The following is a 22,956-nucleotide window of genomic DNA, read 5'->3' as shown; positions in this document are numbered from 1 at the left end:
TAAGGTGGTACAACTATTTTTTGTTTGAACCAAATCCATTTAGTAATAACTGAGATAGAGTGAAAGTGTATCAAAACTTTAACCTGAAATTTTAAGTAAAAGTGGGGATAATTCATGAAATATTTGTGTGTGATTTATGGCCCTTGTGCCATATAATGTGGGTGATGATGATGATGAATAACTAGTTTAAGTTTAAAGCTAATCCATTAAGTAATTACAAAAAAATGTCACTTTTAAACTACACTTATATTTGGGTTTAGAAAGTAGTGGAAGCCCATAATCGTATTTTGTTTACAGTCAACTGTCGGTGATTTATTGTCACACGCTAAACTACATGTATGCACTTATATTTGGGTTTAGAAATTAGTGGAAACTCATAATCTTATTTTGTTTACCGTCAACTGACGGTTTTAAACAGACTTAAGATCGAAATTTAAAGCAAAACGTCAAGTGGCGTCGAGACTGGAGCTAGCATGTTAAATTTGAGTCAGCAATGAACTTCGAGTCCGGTCGAAAATCAAAATCTAATTTGTTTTTTCAAAAGAAATTATATTGATCTTGAATTAAATTTCAAGCTCCTTAGAATGTCTTATTCAAAATTTCGGAAAAGTTGAGTTTCGAGGAGCATAAATTTTTGGACCAGTTGGAAGATCGAAATTTAATTTTTAAAAAGCTTTGAGACAAAAATTCAAATTAAAAGAGAGTCACCGAATTTCAAACAGGAATTGAAATTAGAGCCAGCTCGGAGAATATACATTCTAGCATGAATTTCGAGTCAAGTTCGTTGGCTGTCTTTTCATCTGTTTTTGAATTCTTCGAACCAATTCGAAATTCAATATCTGAAATGAGATATTAGAGCTTGCACGAAATATTAGATCGACTTTTATCGAACTACACTTTTTTAAATCTGAGTTTAGACTGAAATTCAGCTTTTTCAAAATTTGATTTTCGAGCTAAGGAGACATTCAGTTCCTTTTTTTTTCTCTCTCTTTTTAAAAATTTGAACTCGTTACCTATTCAGTACTAAGACGATATTCAAGTCCATGATAATTTGAATTTCGATATTCAAGCTGGGTCTAAATTCAATACTAGTTCGATATTACACTTCTAAAAAAAATTTGAATTTCGATATTCGAGCTGGTTCAAACTGCAGTGATAGATTTTAAAAAATGTCCAACAAATTCGAAATTAAATTGAATGCAAGATCGAAATTCAGCTATAATTTCAAAACAGGGCCCGTCAACCTTCGAGTACGTTATTAAAAGTTCATGCCCCCACAGGGCGGGGGACGTTAAATAGTTGTAGTAAAGCAACTGGGGGTCCGGGGCATGTCCCTCCCCTACCCCTCCCTGAAAAAACTTGAAAACAATTGATCAATCTGGTGCATTCTGAGCGTTCTGAGGTACTTTATTTGGTATTGAAAAAGGACAGGTTTTGTGACAAAATCAGCCCAAATAACATGCTAATTATAGTCCATGTTTTATGACTTGTCAGACTTATTCTTGCGTAAGTAGCCTATCTCGGAATGGAATTTCTTAGCCCGATTTCTGAGGACTTTTATGGGGGTGGGGGTACCAATGGCTACTAACATTAAAATGGTAAAGAGCGTTATAGAAGCTCATGCAAACTTTGTCGGATTTTAATTGTGCGAGCGTAACGAGCGAGAAAAATGCATATTTTTTTAACCTAGAACAAAAGACAAATTACCTATGCGAGCGTAGCTAGCGAGAAAAATAATGCATAGATCTATTTTATATTTTTCACCCAGAACAAAAGATAAATTACCTATGCGAGAAAAAATGCATAGATCTATTTTATAAATATTTTCACCCAGAACAAGAGATAAATTACGTATTCGAGCGTAGCGAGCGAGAAAAAAGCATGTTTTACACTTTTTTCTCCCAAACAAAAGAGGGGACCCGCCCTTGCCCCAGATGATCATGATAAACATGACAAACAGTCCATTAAACCCTCATCAAATATAGAAAATAAATCTTTCATCAGAAGTCTAGATTAATATGCTGATAGATCTGTTTTATAAATTTGAATCTCTAGATCTAAATTATTAGAAAATCGATGTTGACCTGGCAGTGCCCCGACGGTCCGTCCACCAACACGGTGACAACATTGTTCAAAGCTTTATTTTTTACAGACAGCGCAAACAATAATAAATCAAAAATCTACTATTGAATATTCATATGCATGCGTGGGTTTATATTGACGAACGACCGCGCAAAGTCACCACACAGTTTCCCGGCTACGGTCGTGTAGTTTGCTTCTAAAAATAGTTTTGGTTTCCCCCGATCTATATGTACACATGTCTATAAATAGCAGTGTTCAAAACGTAGAACTGTACTGACAGCATAAATTCGCTGAGTGATGGACAACTTTTCTGACAGTGAAGAAGAGAACGAAGAAGTGGGATCTTGCTATGATTTCACCAAGAAGACATGGCGGGATGATGTAACATTCCTTGTGGAAGACCAGCACCTTTATGCAACAAAGGCAGTGCTGGCCATGGTTTCATCCGTGTTTGAGGCTATGTTTGGGACAAACTTCAGGGAAAGAGACGAGAAAGAAGTGCCCTTGCCAGGTAATTAACGCTTTTTCTAGCTCAAATATTCACTAATTTAGTAAATCAGCTATGTAGGGCTACACTACAGTAGACGGTTCGGGACAGCTTTTCTGTTAACTAGGCAATTCCTAATGAGATTAGCCTGGTCAGGCTGGTGAGTGGTGTACTATTAAATAGTAGCAGAACTTAAAGAGGCAGGTAACCGTAATCCAGACTAAAATGGGATCCGAACGTTGGGTATGGACGATGTATTTTGTTAATAAAGCATTCATGTTGACTTTAAACATGATTTTTTAACGTTCTGTAAATCATTGATTCTCCCATGTAAATTAAAATGTTGGAAAACCAAAAAAGGACTTTGCACAAAGTAACTTTTATGAAATTAGTTTAATGCTTGCATAACACTGAATAGATACTAGTCGAACTAATCCGACGTATACAGTTTGTTTTATATTGTGACGGTCAAACTGTAATGGCTGCAAAAGTCAGAAAGTAAAAAGCAGCCACTCGGCGACAGTAAGCTTGTCTAAATAGATACTAGAATTTCGGTATTTAGGTTGAAATTAAGTCTTCCAGAATTCATATTTTATTTCAAATAGATACGTTACTTATTTTCTGTTTAAGCATCTGTCTTATAACGGCAGTGAGCATATGTGTGTAATCCTAGTTAGCTTATGATTTACTAGTCCGGCTACCGACTAGCTATTTTTTTTTTATATTTTTGAATTTTATTCTTAGGAAAAAAAATCTGTAAAAAGTCGGACTTCATCAGTCTTGGTAGACTGGCATTAGTCGTTAGAGTCATTAATTTTAGTACTTGGCCATAAAATCAATCCTCTTTGATAGCACTTTCTGAAAAAAAAACAATATCTCTAACATCTGACTCTACTGTATATGTTGAGATGAGCCTAGAGAGTAAATGGATTTCTTAGAAAGTATAAGTGTCAGTATGAAGAAAGAATAAACTTTATTACAGATAACTTGATCTCAACAGACTTTGTAAGTCTACAGTCTTGGCTCTGATTATCTAGTCTGGTAAAATCTGGTCAGAGCTTGTGAATGGTAGGGGCTTATCTAATGATAAACCGTTAGCTGACCGATCATATGTGGTCAGCAGATCTTCATGAGCTGAGATTCAGTTATCTGGCTAGTTTTAATCACAAACCAAATCAAAGCGCTCAAAGCGCTGAAGGTGGCTGCTAATCAATGTTTAAAATATTACAAAGAAAGCGACAACTGAGGAATTGTTAATATAAACCATAAGAACTTTTTTTTTGTGCATTTTTTTTAATATTCGGCTTTGGTTTCAAAATTAATCCATTTTCACTGCCCGTCGTTGTTTACATATACACTGATTCAGTCTTTAACGAATAGTTTTGATCCTTTTTGATTATTTGTGACGAAAACTACAACATAAATTACATCGAAGATGTTTTACTATGAATAAATAATATAGGCTTTTCTCCAAATCATTCAGCTTTTAAGATTTCTTTTAAAAGCTTTTAGGCAGTGTCTGTCATGAATTATTATACACACTGATTTAGTCCGTATCAGATAGCTGTGGTTTTCACGAGACTTTTGTGAAAGAAAACAACACAAACATGCACCACAAATGCACCTCAGGATGTCAGTTCTGCAGCCAGTGTATTTTAGAGGTACATTAATTATCACTCCATCTGTTATACTCAAAAGTTCGCTAGACATAACAGCAGGCTTCGCAAAAATGCTGGACATTAAGTCAGACAAACTTACAACTTTAGTCAGACCGAGAACAAAGTCGAAAATATGTAACTGGCGAAAGGAAACCGTTTTAATTTTTATACATATATTTGTATCCAGATATATGAGCCGCGCCATGAGAAAACCAACATAGTGGGTTTGAGACCAGCATGGATCCAGACCAGCCTGCGCATTCGCACAGTCTGGTCAGGATCCATGCTGTTCGCTAACAGTTTCTATAATTCCAGTAGGCTTTGAAAGCTAACAGCATGGATTCTGACCAGACTGCGCGGATGCGCAGGTTGGTCTGGATCCATGCTGATCGCAAACCCACTATGTTGGTTTTCTCATGGCGCGGCTCATATTGAGACGCACCATGAGAAAACCAGCATAGTGCGTTTGCAACCAGCATGGATCCAGACCAGCCTGTGCATCCGCGCAGTCTGGTCAGAATCCATGCTGTTAGCCTTCAAAGCCTATTGCAACTAGAGAAACCGTTAGCGAACAGCAAGGATCCTGACCAGAGTGGTGTGCGGATCCGCAGTTTGATCTGGATCCATGCTGGTCACAAATGCACTATGTTGTTTTTCTCATGGTGCGACTCGAATGAATTTAGCTGAAGGGAGCAGAATCTGTCTTGAAACAATTTAATTTTTAAGTTGGTCAAATCTGTTATCCGACGACTTGCTACAGTCTGACAGATTGCAGTTTCAAAAAGGCGAGTAGTAGTATCATCGCTGCGCCCACTTTCATGGGCTTACAAGCTGATGAAATCGTGATAGAGTAGCACCACTTAGTCAAAGCGAGCATGCAACATTTCTCAGCTTTGGCGACCTGTGGGTTTCCACACTAATAATTCGTGTTTTGTCAGACGAAATTATACCGAATACATGTGTATCTATGCATACATATAGTATCTTATATTGTACATTTGCTGAAGGAAGACTATCCGCGAGGGAATATTATTTAGAAAACATGCATGTCTTTGATTCTCACGGCAGGTCACAATGCAAACAATATCGAATGAATTTTAACTGAATGTTCTTTTATTTTTGTTCACTCTCGTATTGCTAAGCATGTTTTAGTATATTTTGTTCTTGATAGTGATATAACGATGAACTGTACATGTTCAAGTTATATCAATAAAGTACTGTCCTGTTCATAAATCACACGCCATGTACCCGGATAATCCTAACTCTGTTCAGCGACCCTAACTCAGTGCCAACATGGCTGACAGAAAGACAATGTATGTAGTTAATTTCCTTGTCTTTTTTCGTATTTTTATGTGAGTATGCAATGTTAGCGTAAAACTTTTGATAGTCATAATATCCTGTATTGATAACATGTTTTGTGTACTAAATATTTAAATCGAAATGTCACATTATGTGGCTGGAATTCATTAAAATGTACTCAAAAAGTCTTCAAAATGAACATGTTTTATGTTTCTAACTGTTTTAAAGTACCAGAAATTGCAGTAAGACCTTACTTATTAAATGTATTAGTTCCATCAATATCTCTTTGACAATGTTTAACAGTATCAAAGTTTGAAATCGATTTTTATAGCTTAAAAATTGTATTGCTTATGAGGTGGGTTTAAATTTGCGGATAATTCCTAACTGGTATAGGAAACTGTGCTGGATAAATACGAACTTAGAATGGATAAACACCTAACCAATCGAAAACTGCTTTTCGTCTGTGCTTTTTTATGGACTGCTGATGCTCGAAGTTCTTTGATCTACCCACCCCTGCAGGGATGTGGGATTCGTATGTCCAACTTATCCGACTCGTGATTTTTTGCCGGTGGACAAGTGCATTTTTCATTCTATGTGTCCGCGGACAAGCATACTTTTTCAGGTATAAAATGAGAAAACATAAAATATCATTTAGATTGTGTGTTGCTTCAAGTGTATGGAGGTGATAAAGATAATGGGTTCTTTGACTAGGTCTCGCGCACACTGTAGCTCGGTGACTATGACAAAATATCAGAGAAGATTTAGATACAAGAAGATTAATTTAATGTCGGAAAAGTATAAACATATAACACTAGCTTAAAGCTATTTTCCGACAAACACATGTAAATAAGCTCGACATAAGTAAAACAGCTGTAATAAAATGCAAATATGTTAAAGCACATTAAAGCAAATAAAGCATCTGGCTCTAAGTAGATAAGAAACAAATCACAAATTATCACATACATGTTACAGCGCGTGCGTGTGTGTGTGTGTGTGTGTGCGTGCGTGCGTGCGTGCGTGTGTGTGTGAGAGAGAGAGGGAGAGAGGGTTGGGGACTACAGAACTTCGAACATCGGTGGTATTAAATAATTTCTTATGTAAATATAATAATTTTGACTTTTATACTGAGTTATTTTTAGGGTTTATCCAGATTTTTCCAAACATTGCTATTTGCATAATATTAAAATTATGAAAAATTATTTGACTGTAGTGGGCATACATGTAACATCTTAAAATTTATGACAAAGTTTGAAGACAATACCGCTTATAAAGTAATGTTTACAATAATCAGACCATGTACATGTCAACTCATTCATTTCTATAGAATACTAGTCAGTTAGGTGTTTATCCTCACACAATTTCGTGTAAGTTAGGTTTTTATCCATTCCTCATGTAAACTGAGTTCGGTTTTTATCAAATCAAAGTTAGGTTTTTATCTCTTTTCTCGCTGTCAGTACATTTGAACATGTATTGTGTCAACATGTAGTGGGTTAACAACATAGTGTAGAGGGGCCTATAAAGCAGTATATCTTTGCTTTCAAACAACAAAATAGTCGAGGCATCAAAAGCATAGAAGTATTTTTAAAGATTTTTTGTAAAAGTTTTCATTGAAAAAGTTGCCTTGTTCGTCGTTTTTCCGCCTGAATACACAAAGGTTGATATATTTAACATGATACATTTTGAAATAAATATACACTTGATCAATGGAGATAGATATAACAACAGAAACGTTCCTTTATACATCGTAATTACACAGAAAACAAAGTTGTATCGGCTTTACATCCGCCATGTTGGCACTGAGTTAGGGTCGCTGAACAGAGTTAAGATTATCCGGGTACATGGCGTGAATCATCTCACTAAATTTGCGCTAATTAGTGTTAAGCCTGAGAAAATCCATATCACTGCTGATTATCGATTTTTATAAATAGCCTAATTAACATGTGGTCATATGTTTGCGTGCTTGAAATGCAGCCGAAAATTCAGTAACATTCTTAGATCACTAGGGTTGCATTAATATAATATCTTACAATTTGATAGCTATGACGAACATTTAAGTTTGTTCTGACATATTTGAAAAGTGTTACAACTTGCTGGAAAAGCTATCAGAGGTACAAACTGGTATTGTCTACGGACCGGAAATGTTTGGAAACTTTTCCGTTGAAATTCCGTTTCTATTTTTAGCCGCAAATTATTGCTAGCGGAAGTCATTGTTCTTTATCAAATAAAGCCTTAAATTTCGGGAGTTATACATGTGACACTGCGGTCAGGAAACATTTTTGAATTGTCAGTCTGGATTCCCAGGCTAGGTTTCTATATATATAAGCTAACTTTTCTACGTTATAAGCTACGTGACCTCTGGGGCAGTACTATGCAATAGCTAATCAATTTCATCGCTCCAGTTCAGGTGACATGAGGTCATCGTTTATACACGTGACGATAAATTTGCATATTTGTATTCATACACGTGGTTGTTTTAATTAAAACGTTGACTTCAATTTGTATTGATTTTAGTCGCCGAATTTACATTAAAATGGTATTAAGGCATATATTATAGATTTGCATAATCTGCACGTTGTGTAGATAATTGTTTACCTGCAAAGCTTGGAACTATTTTTGGTTGTGTTGTTAGGATGGTCTTAAGAACTGACAAGATTTCTGAAACAGAGTATTCTTTTTGACACTGGTGGCAGCTAGCAGCCACCAAAAACCAGAAAGGTCTGAATTGCCCTTAGTCTTCTGTTATAATTATTTTAAAAACTGTAATACCTAAATGTAAACGTATTAAATAGTCTTCTTATTGGTTAGATTAATAAATATGTATAAACTATCTAGAAGTGCATTATGTTACCGTCAGTTTGATACCAGTATGTCTTATCTAATAGCGCAGTGCATAATAGAATAAGAAATCAATTACCGTTCCATAAACAACAGTTTGACCCACATGTATGAACATAATAAGTAAATACATGTATATTCAACAGTGTATCCTCAGCAGCAAGTATTGCATTGCCAAAAGTGCAAAAGATATTTGTTTTAATATACAAGAATGATATTTAAGAATGATATTGAACAGATATTCAGTTAAAGTTGGACATAGGCAGAATGATTATTTTAACAATGGATTCAGCATCAGATGTTTTAAAGTAAAAAAGTGTTAGACGTAATTAAGGCCTATTTGGATGGAAATGGTGTTTTTAGCACACCATCATGAAATTGTGGGCTATTCAAATCACTTTGCATCCGTGGTCCATCCGTCCGTTAACAATTTCTCGTTATCGCATCTTCTCAGAAACTACTGGAGGATTTTGACCAAACTTTGTCAGAATGATGTATTGGTACCCTAGTTGTGTCCCCTTGAAAATCAGACTGGTTCAACAATTTTTGAGTCAGTTATGGCCCTTTGTTTATTTTGATTTCTAATATAATTTTATATCCAGTGGCCCTCCAAGTAGTTATTTGGTTTTATGGTCTTACCTGTAGAAGGGTCATAAAGTCTGCAGACACTAATGAGATAATGATTCAAGTTGTTCATTATTTTCCTATGACACATCAGCAGTGAATGGACTACCCTAGCAGATTGATGATTAATTTGTTTAGTACTCCGAAATTTCTGGGTTTTATTATTAGTTATAATATAAGTAATTAAATGTGTATTCTTTGTTTCCATAATAAAAAAAATGCATATAAGTCATTTATGGTGTCATCTCCCTTGTTTAGGGTATGGTTTTAATTAATTATTATATTTAGTACTTTTAGGATTTTGAGCTAGTCTTGAAATTCGGAGCATTAAAAAATGACTCAGTGGTGGGCGCCAAGATCACTCTGTGATCTCTTGTTTATTAGCTCTTTTGTGATCGCCCTTGTCCGTCATCCGTCGTCGTCCGTCCGTCCGTCAGTCGTCCGTCGTCGTCAACAATTTGACTGTTAACACTCTAGAAGTCACAATTTTGGCCCAATCTTAATGAAACTTGGTCAGAATGTTACTCTCAATCAAATTTTGGATGAGTTCGATATTTGGTCATCTGGGGTCAAAAACTAGGTCACCAGGTCAAATTAAAGGAAAAGCTTGTTAACACTCTAGAGGTCACAATTTTGGCCCAATCTTAATGGAACTTGGTCAGAATGTTACCCTCAATAAAATCTTTAATAGTTTGATATTGGGTCATTTGGGATCAAAAGCTAGGTCACCAGGTCAAATCAAGTGCTCCAGCTAGCTATTTACAGCAGGGCGCATCGCCCGTTCCGAAATTCGTTCCGCCCCGTTGCCCCGCCAGGCACCCTGCCCGTTTTACAACCATTTATTTCTTATTTTAGGCAAACTTCCCTTTTTTGCTTCAGTGATTATAACACACTGCTTTATTGCCCCCTTTTTATCGAGTGATACACGCCGGGGGGCATTGACATAATTAGCAAACAATTACCTGCTGTAATCGTGCCCGAGGCAGACTATGGTATATAGACTGCTCCACTAGCATTAAAATCACTGAACCTTAGTGTTAAAATAGTTTGCAAACCAGTCTGAAATCATTATCATTTTCGCGCCACCTGTCAAAGTGTACTTTCGTTTTCGGTAATATAGTCGTAAATATCCCTTTATACACAACTGAAACTTAAGTCCAGACAGCAGACATTTAAATCTAATTAATAAAAATCGATCACAATCAAATTTAAATAGGAAAATATTTTGATTTTATCGTTTTACAAGTTTTTGAAATCGAAAGTAGGTTGTCGTCTGCTTTATGAAATTGCCGATTTTTCATGATGATTTTTTTGAAATTAGTTTACTAAGGTGTAATGACAGGGTACATTTTAATGTCAGATACTGTAAAATGCTGTTAAACTGTCTTTGCATCATAATAATTTTTCAAAAATATTGTGTAAACTGGACATTATACGACTTTTAGAAAAAAAGTGTAACCATACTCGGATATAAAATTTTGGATACCCGGAATACGTTCTATTACAAGTGCTAAACTTGCTTTTAGACTGTTGTAAGTTAAAAACTTTGCTTGATTTCATTTATTTAAGTGGAAGTTCAAACTTTATTTTCTGTATATATGTTGCAGTATAAATTTATAAATATCAAGTACATGGAGAAGATGTGTACTGAAATTGTAACAAGTAAAATAGGTCTAAACACATAGATATTGTTATTCAGTATGCAGTTACAAAGAAATGTTACAAGTTGATAATCAATGCCAAGTAAAATACAAACAGCAGAATTTTTAGTTAATAAATAGGTGTATTAATTAGAGATGACAGACATAGCCTATTTAAAGACAAAGTATGCCTTATATACCATGCCTAAAGTGTGCCAAAAAAACATGCCTAAATTATGCCAAATTCCATGCCTAAAGTATGTTAAAATGCACTGAATGCATGGATCAGTTATATTTTTTTCCCGGGGGAGCACAGTCCCGAACCAACCACCACCCCAGAAGTGCCCTTTTCAGTGCCAGCACCCTGCCCTTTTTTAATCCTAGCTGGAGCACTGCAAAGGAAAAGCTTGTTAACACTGTAGAGGCCACTTTTATGACTGTATCTTCATGAAACTTGGTCAGAATGTTAATTTTGATGATCTATAGTTCATGTTCAAATCTAGGTCAGGTGGGATGAAAAACTAGGTCACTAGGTCAAATCAAAGGAAAAGCTTGTTAACACTCTAGAGGCCACATTTATGACTATATCTTCATGAAACTTGGTCAGAATGTTAATCTTGATGATCTTTACGTCAAGCTTGAATCTGGGTCATGTGGGGTCAAAATCTAGGTCACTGGGTCAAATCAAAGGAAAAGCTTGTTAACAGTGTAGAGGTCACATTTATGACTGTATCTTCTTGAAACTTAGTCAGATTTTAAATCTTGATGATCTTTAGGTCAAGTTCAAATCTTGGTCATGTGGGGTAAAAAGCTAGGTTTCCGGGTCAAATCAAAGGAACAGCTAGTTAACACTTTAATGGCCACATTTATGACCATATCTTAATGAAACTTGGTCGGAATGTTATTCTTGATTATTTATAGGTCTATAGGTCAGGTGAGCGATACAGGGCCTTCGTGGCCCTCTTGTTTTTTTATTGATTTTTTAAAGATAGTTTAGAAACAAAAACTCATTTTCTAATGTTCATGATTAGACCAAACAACAATTTTAAAGAAAGGTCATTTTTAGCCAAAATCTAAAGAAGTATGTGCAATATACATGCATTTTATGATGCGGGGTATTCTGATCCATTGTATATTACAATCCGCATTTCCTTATTTTAGCAATTAAGGCATGAATTGTTATATAGAATCAATCATCTGTACAACATCTGTTTTTGAAATAAATCTTTCATATTCAAAAACAGAAGACATGATGTATAAAAAGTATGAACAACATCATTAATCCACAATGTATCAATTAACCGTAAGGTATTCTTCCTAGTTCAATCAATTTTACCAATCAGGAACGTCTCGTTGTTCCAGCTATAATCTACAGATCAAGGTTGCTAACAGCAGGGGCTGTTCCTAAACATGTGTGAATGGCAATAAATATCCTAGAACCACAACACCATATAACATGGTCATAATCAGATGTAATAGCTTGACCTGGGACAAAATCCGATCTCCAGGATTCAGAAGATGCTCAAATCAATTTTTCACAGACCGTATGTTTTGAGAAGACAAGGGACATAATTGTACGAATTTTAAAAAGCATCAGGAGTTATCTCCTTTGAACGAAACATAGAGTCTGAACATAGACCAGTGATTTACATTCACACAACTATTGTATTAAAGAATTGCAAAATCGATGAACTAAGGTACATTTTCGAAGAAATATTTTCAGTTTCTATCATTAAAATAATCATTAAAATGCATGGCACGTGAAAAAGCCGATCAATAAAAATCGGTAAACGTATCTATTGTGCAAAAAAAATCTGAAGAGTCACATTTATAAAAGAAATGTTCAGTCACCCAGAAAATGTATAAATGTTTAATGTTTATAGAATTTTCTAATGAGCTTGTACTAGTAAACGATACTCGGTTGGAAAGAGTAGTAACTTCGTATCCATTCAGATTTATAGAATTATTCATATATTGCCACCTATGAGATGATATCGTTGCATGGATTTTAAAACATAATATTAAAGCATTTTAGATTCATATATGTGGTTCTCTTGCTTCCCCGAAATTTGGTAACGTATATATCTGATTTCCAAGGGACAAAAATTTAACAGGCACACCATGCAAATGTCTTTTATCCAGGTAAAATGCACGCCCATCCAATTAACTTTTGAATCTTGTAGGCAAGAAAATTCAGTTTCTGTCACACATAAGTGATGTTATACCAACACATCAGAGTGGGGGACAAGGCAAAATCGTCCGTATTCTCATGTAATTTGCTCATTTGTGTCAAGCACATTATATTATAATCTGATTCCACTTAGTGTACGATGGTTTGGCCTATATAAATGGTTCAACATACTTTGTTACTGTTGTATAAGCAAATACACACGTGGGACAGGATTTTCACTCATTCGCATGTTTAATGGAGAATCAATGATATGTCACCTTATTGAAACCGGTGTCGGACTAGATATTCCCTCGAACCGGTTCGCAACATATTTCCACAGATTTGAAGTCTCTTTAAAAATTATGGGTTCTATAAGTAAGGACGGTAAACAATGCAATCGGGTATATATTTGAAGCTAACACAGTGATGGAAAACCATATTCTTTCTTGAATAAAATTTGACACACTTTCCTATTCTTCAGCTGACAGGAGAAGTCAACCAAAAAGTGATATTGTAAATAAAAGAAATGAAAGACTTACATTTGCTAAAAATTGCATAAGATTTCTTTCTTCATTTCAAAATATAGCCTTTCAAGAAAATAGGGAAAATGTAAAAGAAATTATCCCTATGTGAATATCATTAAATGGGTCATTTTCAAGTTATCTCTTCGGTGCCCCAATCTGACTTAAGTACTTGAACGACCCATTCACATACGTCTTCTGTATATTTTGGATTTCCAGTATTGCTAGTTTTATTTTAACCAATCAGACGACTTGTTCGAATGTCAAAGAGTAAGAAAAATATGCAGTTAATCCAAGACTCGAACCCGGGTCCCCTCACTTACAAAGCAAATGGCCTACCGATTGAGCTAACCGGCTATCTGACACATTTCGAGTTAAGAATTGTAAATATAAAAAGTCAAGGCTACAGTTAGATTTGCAAAATGTTGTAAGTTAAGCTCTGATTGGCTAGCGAAAGGATCGTCAAAACGAGGCTATGAATAGGTCGTTCTCAGATCCTGTGCGTAGCGTAATAGGAGATGTACTTTAGTCAGATTGTTCGCTGCCTCTTCCTATAAAGAACTGCATGCCTGAATGATTATTTACATACACTTTCAATGCCGGGAAGAATATATGAAGTGTGTATTGGATAAACTGACCTAGACTAGCTACTAGACTGATAATAAATATATTTCTACATTTTCCCTTTTTTTTAGCCCACCATCATCAGATGGTGGGCTATTAAAATCACTCTGCGTCCGTGGTTCGTCCGTCCGTCATTCCGTCCGTCCGTCCGTTAACAATTTCTCGTTATCGCATCTCCTCAGAAACTACTGGGGCGATTTTGACCAAACTTTGTCAGAATGTTGTATTGGTACCCTAGTTGTGTCCCCCTGAAAATCAGACTGGTTCAACAATTTTTGAGTGAGTTATGGCCCTTTGTTTATTTCTGTATTTTACATAGATTTATATAGGGAAAAACTTTGAAAACCTTCTTGTCAAAAACCACAGAGCCTAGGGCTTTGATATTTGGTTTGAAGCATCATCTAGTAGTCCTCTACCAAGATGATTCAAATTATTTCTCTGGGGTCAAATATGGCCCCGCCCTGGGGGTCACATGGTTTATATAGACTTATATAGGAAAACCTTTGAATAACCTCTTGTCCAAAACCATAGAGCCTAGGGCTTTGATATTTTGTATGTGACATCATCTAGTGGTCTTCAACTAAGATTGTTCAAATTATACCCCTAGGGTCAAATATGGCCCCGCCCTGGGGGTCATATGGTTTACATAGACTTATATAAGGAAAAACTTTGAAAATCTTCTTGTCCAAACCACAACGCCTAAGGCTTTGATACTAGTAATGTAGCATCATCTAGTGGTTCTCTACCAAGTTTGTTCAAATTATCCCCCTAGGGTCAAAAATGGCCCCGCCCCAGGGGTCACGTGGTTCATATAGACTTATATAGGGAAAAGCTTTTAAAATAACCTTGTCAATAACTACAACATTCAAATTTGCACCACATGTATATTTTTGAGTGGCAAGATGAACCTTGACATGAGTTGACCTTGATTTTGACCTAGTGACCTACTTTCACATTTCTGTAGCTACAGCCTTCAAATTTGGACCACATGTATATTTTTGAGTGGCAAGATGAACCTTGACATGAGTTAACCTTGATTTTGACCTAGTGACCTACTTTCACATTTCTGTAGCTACAGCCTTCAAATTTGGACCACATGTATATTTTTGAGTGGCAAGATGAACCTTGACATGAGTTGACCTTGATTTTGACCTAGTGACCTACTTTCACATTTCTGTAGCTACAGCCTTCAAATTTGGACCACATGTATATTTTTGAGTGGCAAGATGAACCTTGACATGAGTTGACCTTGATTTTGACTTAGTGACCTACTTCCACGTTTCTGTAGCTACAGCCTTCAAATTTGGACCACATGCATAGTTTTGTGCACTGGAAAAAACTTTGACCTTGATTTTGACCTAGTGACCTACTTTCACATTTTTGAAGGTACAAGCTTCAAATTTGGACCATATGCATAGTTCCATGTTTCAAAATGAAATTTGACATTGATTTTGACCTAGTGACCTACTTTCATATTTCTCAAGCTACAGCCTTCAAATTTGGACCACATGCATAGTTTTGTGTACCGAAAAAAACTTTGACCTTCACATTGACCTAGTGACCTACTTTCACATTTTTGAAGGTACAGGCTTCAAATTTGGACCACATGCATAGTTTTGTATTCCGAAATAAAATTTGACCTTGATTTTGACCTAGTGACCTACTTTTACATTTCTCAAGCTACAGCCTTCAAATTTGGATCACTTGCATAGTTTTTTGTACTGAAATGAACTTTGACCTTTACATTGACCTAGTGACCTACTTTCTTATTTTTAAGGTACAGGCTTCAAATTTGGAACACATGCATAGTTTTGTATTCTGAAATAAAATTTGACCTTGATTTTGACCTAGTGACCTACTTTTACATTTCTCAAGCTATAGCCTTCAAATTTGGACCACATGCATAGTTTTGTTTAACGAAATGAACTTTGACCTTTACATTGACCTAGTGACCTACTTTAACATTTTTGAAGGTACAGGCTTCAAATTTGGACCACATGCATAGTTTTGTATTCCGAAATAGAATTTGACCTTGATTTTGACCTAGTAACCTACTTTTACCTTTCTCAAGCTACAGCCTTCAAATTTGGACCACTCGCATAGTTTTGTGTACCGAAATGAGCTTTGATCTTAAGATTGACCTAGTGACCTACTTTCACATTTCTGTAGCTGCAGGCTTCAAATTTAGACCACATGCATAGGATTGTGTACCGAAATAAAATTTGACCTTGATTTTGACCTAGTGACCTACTTTCACATTTCTCAAGCTACAGCTTTCGAATTTGGACCATATGCACAGTGTTGTGTACGGAAATGAAATTTGACCTTGAGCTAGTCAATAAGTCTTGAAATTTGGAACACTCAAAAATGGCACATTGGTGGGCACCAAGATCACTCTGTGATCTCTTGTTTTGTTTAATTCAATTTCATAAGCCTGTCCAAAGAGCTATAAAAATAAATTTTATATTTCTTTGGCCTGTCTCATGAGTCTGTTTCAGGGATTTTCACAAAGGAATGATTTTAGTGCAGGGGCCAGTTAAGCATTTGGCCCGGGTGCGATTTTTAAATAAAACAGATAGATGTACTTTACAGGCATATATAATTAACTGGTTACTTATGATGTTTATAGAACTACGGATTCCTGCGTACGAGTAAATATTTTGTAAAATAATATGTGCTTGAATCGATTTTCCTAGCTCCGTGTAGATGGGCGGGTCTAAAATCTTACCTGAGGTAACGAAAGTTAGACGAAATGGAAACGGTCATCCATCCATCCAGATCCAGCTCAAATTTGCGGAAAAAGTAAACGGTTAAGATACATACGCTCAACAGTTGCCTTGAATTTATCAAAATTGGACTTTCTATGAGTTTTTTTTTACACTGGTACCAGCGCAGATATGTGGAATTTTAACATGAGTAAAATGCAGATACGGATAGATCTAGGGCTTAAGGGACTTCAGCTATAGAATATTAGATCATAAAGTAAGCCATCCTTTAAGACAAAATGGTATTTTTCAAGTTAAGTTAAATTGCATGGCGCTGCAGGTGCGTAGCCCAGTAGTCGGGCGCCTGTGATTTGAGGTCTATAGCAAGTCTTATAAAAACTTTGTTAACACTTTAGAAGCCACATTTTCTTCTCAATGTGGTGAAACTTTATACGACCGTTTTGGAAAAAAAGTCGTACCATATTAAGACCTTCACGGTCTGACAACACTCTGCAGACAATATTGCTAACTTGATCTGTTTGAAACCTGGTCAGAATGTTTGTCTTTATGAAGTCTAGGTCCTCGATCTGGAGTTGAAATCTATGTGACTAGGTGGGATCATAGAAGAAACATGTTTACGCCCGAGAGGTAATACTTTCTGCCTGTTCTTGATGAATCCTAGTCAGAATACGGTCTTACTGAAGTTATAGCCCGCCTGGTTAGCTCAGTAGGTGGAGCGTTGGTCTACGGATCTCGGGGTCGCGAGTTTGATCCCCGGACGGGGCGTATGTTCTCCGTGACTATTTGATAAACGACATTGTGTTTGAAATCATTAGTCCTCCACCTCTGATTCATGTGGGGATGTTGTCAGTTACATGCGGAGAACAGGTTTGTACTGGTACAGAATCCAGGAACACTGGTTCAGTTAACTGTCCGCCGTTACATGACTGAAATAATGTTGAAAAACGACGTTAAACCAAAAACAGGCAAATAAATACTGAAGTTATAGGACAAGTTTGAAACTGGGTCATATGTGGCTAACGATAAGATCATCATGTTAAATCATAAAAAGTGTTAACACTTATAACAAGTCTACAGCTTAGTTAAATGTTTGATGCATTCTAACTTTTAAATATCGCTGCTATTACTTGATGGATTTGCTTCTAACCTGAAATAGTTGAATCTGTTGATCCTCATAAACGCCTTCATGGTTTGAAACAAAGGCCGTATATCTCGCATCAGTATGTCATAAATGTCCCCTTTTTACCTACAATTATATGGTACATTTTGGTACGCTTTCACTCCGTTTCTGTTATAACTGAATGGATTTGATTCCAACTTAGAATGTTTGTCTTGATGATCTCTAGATCTAGTTTGAAACTGAAAATTTGATAAGTTTTGCTATATGGAATATAGAAAAAAATCTTATGTGTCCAACTCTTCCAACACTATTAGCCTGATTTGATACAAACTTTCATAGATAAATAAGCTTGATATGAAGATGACCATTAGGGAAGGATTTTTTCTGTGACTGTTTTGCCACAGTTATGGCTCTTCGATAGTTTTTGCTATATGGACTACAGAGAAATATTTTGTGTGTCCAACTCCTCCCACACTACTAGACTGATCTGACATTCACAGATGAACAATCTTTATGTGCAGGTGACCATTTAGAAAGGATTTTTTTTCAGTGATAATTTTACTGCAGTTATGGCCCTTTGATAGTTTTTGCTATATAGAGGATGGCACAGTATGTGGGGGCATCTGTGTCCTGTGTTTGCTCAAAAAAGGTGAGCAGAATGCCAGTCGTCCACATTCAGTTTTCCTGTTGACATGTATTCTGGATTTAAAACTTTTCAAACTTGTCATTAACATTTCTGTCGAATATTGACCACATTGGACCATCTGGTCGAGTTACGGCGATGTTTTAAACTATCATAATTTACCATGTTTACGCTATTGAGCCTTTGTTTTCTTCACTGATCTAAATATTTTTGCGTGTATGTATACCTTCAATATCTTATTAAATGATGGACTTAATCAGAGTTCGTAGGTACCCTTACGTGCCTTTGATTTATCAGAAAAACTATATTTCACAGTAAGTTTTTACTCTTTTATCAATCCAATGTTTTAGACAGAATGTTTATGTCCAGAAGATCTCAACCACGATTGATCATGAGTCGAGTCGACTCTAACGAGGTGATCTATAGTTATATCCCTTATATACCTGTATCGGCACTCTCGTTTGTACCATGTTGAGCAGCATACGGTCTTGTATTATCTTTAAAATCGTACTGAATTAGTACTGAAACGGAAATTTACGAACGTTAGCACACATTGACTTTTTTCTGTTATATTTTTTCAGGTAAAAGGTTTGAAGACTTTAATGAGTTTCTCCAATGCATTTATCCCACATCACAGAAGAAGATAGATGAAGAAAATGTGTACAAAGTCCTTCCTTTAGCAGATGAATATGATGTGAAGTCTTTGATAAAAAAATGTAAGCGGTTCCTCAGTTTCCACCTAGTAAATGACCGACTGCCAACGGAAGAGGTGATTCTTTGTCACAGATTAGCAACTCGGCATAAATTCCAGAGCCTAAGGAAAGTGTGTGCAACACGGCTGTCAGACGTAGGACTGAAGGAAATAGAATCTTCAGCAGTTGGTGTGAGTGATACGGAGACGCTTCTACAAATACACAAGGATATTTTGAAACAGCAAGGTGAAACTTTGGAAGAGATGCGCACAGAACTGGTAAATATATACATGAACAAAGATTTATCAGGGCCGGAACTGCCTTCAGTCTCGGATGCCAAAGGCTCAATCATCAAATTTAAGCCGAACATAAATTCGGTTGATGAGCAGGGGAATGTATATAGTAACCCAGTTACACTTTGGGATATCACCTTCAGGGTTCATATGAACGTGACTGGCAATCAAAGCGAGAAAGAAATAAAATTGTTCTTAAATTCAACGTTTCCCCGAAATAACAGGCTCGTTGTTTGCAGAGTTAATGCGAAATATTGTTTGAAATGCTCTGCCAGACAAGGTCCGCAGCACTTGAATTATTTTAGATTGCCAGACATTGAGTTTTCGGACGAAAGGCAGTCTTCAGGATTAATTCGTCTAAGTACACTGTCTTATCTTACTACTGAGGGTTTTGCCGATAATGGGACACTGGATATTGTTGTTTATTTGATGTCCAAAAAACCTTCTGTTAGAGATTGAAAGCGCCAGGTTAGTGTCAAGGACATACGTGTTTTAGATACAAGGTTGAATATTTTGACTAAATATATGGTTTAATGAGGTCAAAAGAATGCCAAAAGAAATTACTTTTGTGTTCGGCATGATAGTGATTTTGATTTTAAGCTCACCTGAGCACAAAGTGCTTGGGATGAGGTATTGTGATCGATCACCGACCGGCGTCCGTCCGTCCGTCCGTCGTCTGTCCACTTTTTCCTTTAAACAACATCTCCTAAACCACTAGACCAGTTTTGATGAAATGTTCCTTTGATGGTATTCTTTAAAATATTTTCAAAGGATTGAATTTCATACAGAACTCTGATTGCCATGGCAACTGAGAGGAAAAACTTAGAAAACCTTCTTGTCCAAAACCACAGGTCCTAGGGCTTTGATATTTTGAATGAAGCATAATCTAGTGGTCTTCTACTAAGGTTGTTCAAATTATCCCCCTAGGGTCAAATATGGCCCGCCCAGTGGGTCACATGGTTTACATAGACTTCTGTAGGGAAAATTTTGAAAATCTTCTTGTCTATAACGACAGGGTTAGGTCTTTTTAGGTATGTAGCATCAGCTAGTGGTCCTCTACCAAGATTATTCAAATTATCACCCTATGGTCGAATATGGCCCCGCCCTGGGGGTCACATGGTTTATATAGACTTATATAGGGAAAAAAACTTTGAAAATCTTCTTGTCCAAAAGCACAGGACCTTGGGCACTGGCGCCAGACCAGAAAGAAAATGCCTCTGTACATGTTATACCCTACCCTTAGGTATTCTATAAGAACCGTGGTCATGAAGGGGAAATATACCCGTTTCAATCGTACATTTCTCAACTTAAACGCGCTGTTCGGTGGAAGGGTACCTAGTATATTGAACAAGCAATAATTTATCTTCAAACGTGCACCAGTCACATTGTCTCAATATTCCATTTTGCTGAGATTATCAACATATTTTATGCTTTCGTCAGCGTTACAGAAAAAACTTGCGTGACGTTTCCTAATGAACATCCGGTCTAGAGATCACGGCAGCGTGCACATGTTAGGCGAAACGTAAACAAACAAAAACAGAATTTAAAAAAAAATCACAATTTTACACTAAATGAAATCATCTTTGATATGATTTTTAATTTGAAATCATACATTGTTCTACATCTGTTCTGTTTATTTTATTCATTTTGCACATTTATGCTGCATTTTCACGTATTAGCGAACACTTAATTGTAGTAAAATGACGATTGACATACATTTTCACAACAGCTAATCAAAATGGTTTTGTAATCTAGAACGGTACTTCACCAGGGAAGGTCAAGCAAGTTTTTTGTGTAACATGAAAAACTATAAACTACGCGTTGTTTTTGTAAGATAAGAAATATTGAAGAAATGTGACCGGTACTCAATGGAAGATAAATTACCACTTGTTTGATATCCATAGTACACATTTACCGAACTGCGTGCTTTAGGTATGAAATGCGCGATTGAAACGGGTTAGTATATTTTCCCGTTCATGACCATGGTTCTTACAGAATATAATACAGAAGGGTATAACATGTACAAGGGCATTTTCTTTCTGGTCTGGCGCCAGTGACCTTGGGCTTTGATAATAATAATAAATTAATAATAATAATGATAATAATAAAATCTTTATTTAATGAAAGTAACATACAAAGTGTACATAACATGAAAATGAAACGTAAACTTATTTTCAATATGGCCTAAAGTTAACAACAACAACAGTACACATGTATACAAACATTTACGATAAATTTCATATTTAAAGAGTATATATATATATATATATCAATGTATTAAATACGATTAGAAGCTTCCCATTCATCCATCCGACAGACACTCACATAATTATAAGACTGTTAAAGAGAAAAAACGAACAACAGCAAAACAAAATAATAATAAAATAACTGTAATTATATAATTATTTTAAGCACTGGACTGTAACATGAACAAATCTCGTTTGATATTATTTTTGAATGTTTGTAATGTATTTGATATTTGGTATGTAGCATCATCTGTTGGGCCTCTACCAAGATTGTTCAAAATAGCCCCCGCCAGCATCAAATAGGGCCCCGCCCTGCGGGTCACATAGTGTACATAGACTTAAATAGGGAAAACTTGAAAATCTTCTTGTCAGAAACCACAGGGCCCAGGGCTTTGATATGTGGTATGTAGCATTGTGTAGAAGTTTTTAACAAGACTGCTCAAATTATACCTTGGAGTTAAAACTAGCTCCACCCGTGAAGGGGGGCACATGGTTTAAATAGACTTGTGTCGGGTAAAACCTTTTAGAATTTTTAAAAGAATTCTTGTTGAAGTACAGGATAGAAATTTGGACCACCTGTTTACTTTTTGATACAGATTTCAATACTCACATTGTATAGTCTTAATCATGACTTACTGACCTACTTCCGTGTGTTTGAAGGTACAGCTACATGTATAATATTTGATGCAGATTTCAATACTCATCTTTAATATTGTTAACCCTGACCTACTGACATACTTTCTTGTTTTTAAAGCTACAGCAAAGAGATTTGGACAATCTTTATAATTTTTAAACATACTTCAGTAGTTATCTTGAATAATCTTTACCATGACCTACTCACCTAGATTTTTTTTCTGACTGAAGCTTTAGCAAATAAATTTGTTCAAACAAGCAACTAAACTCAAGTGAGCGATATAGGGCCATCATGGTCCTCTTGTTGTTTGCTTGTATTGTTGCTTTATTTAAAGCTGAATTATAACTAAATAGTTCATTTACTGTTTGTTTTATGTTTGCTCTCCAGCATGTGGAATATTGTTCAAGTTAGTTTAATCAAGTTAATGTCTTCGTTCTATTCGTTTCCTATTCAACATGTTATTAGTTGATACTATTGGAACCATCTGTATCCTGATAAAGGTTAGAAGATACTAAATTTTCTCTGAATTAGTTTCTATATTTAAGGACGTGCAAAATAAAAGAAGTAGAAAAATACTTTACCGACTTCTTCCTAAGGATCATCAAATTTTGATACATGTCTCTAAACTTGCCCGGATATGTTATTTATACATACCATACATG

General features: G+C 35.9%; 1 protein-coding gene across 1 annotated transcript; it reads left to right on the top strand.

The window, feature by feature from the left end:
• Positions 1–2,324: 2,324 nt before the first annotated feature.
• Positions 2,325–22,651, top strand: LOC123559517 (uncharacterized). The gene is made up of 2 exons (XM_045351412.2): positions 2,325–2,593; positions 19,011–22,651. The coding sequence occupies exons 1-2, from the start codon at positions 2,380–2,382 to the stop codon at positions 19,871–19,873; spliced, it is 1,077 nt and encodes a 358-aa protein (XP_045207347.2). The 5' UTR covers positions 2,325–2,379; the 3' UTR covers positions 19,874–22,651.
• The last annotated feature ends 305 nt before the right edge of the window (positions 22,652–22,956 follow it).

Source organism: Mercenaria mercenaria, chromosome 10 (assembly GCF_021730395.1).
Source record: "Mercenaria mercenaria strain notata chromosome 10, MADL_Memer_1, whole genome shotgun sequence".
NCBI classification, from domain to species: domain Eukaryota; kingdom Metazoa; phylum Mollusca; class Bivalvia; order Venerida; family Veneridae; genus Mercenaria; species Mercenaria mercenaria.
Note: the sequence above shows the minus strand (reverse complement) of the source record. Positions and strands in the feature narration are given on the sequence as shown.

What these genes read in the sequence shown, in the direction of transcription:
- LOC123559517 (XM_045351412.2), top strand. Translation starts at nt 2,380, where the DNA reads ATGGACAACTTTTCTGACAGTGAAGAAGAGAACGAAGAAGTGGGATCT. An exon ending in GAAAGAAGTGCCCTTGCCAG is followed by an intron (nt 2,594 to 19,010) that starts GTAATTAACGCT and finishes ATATTTTTTCAG; the next exon opens with GTAAAAGGTTTGAAGACTTT.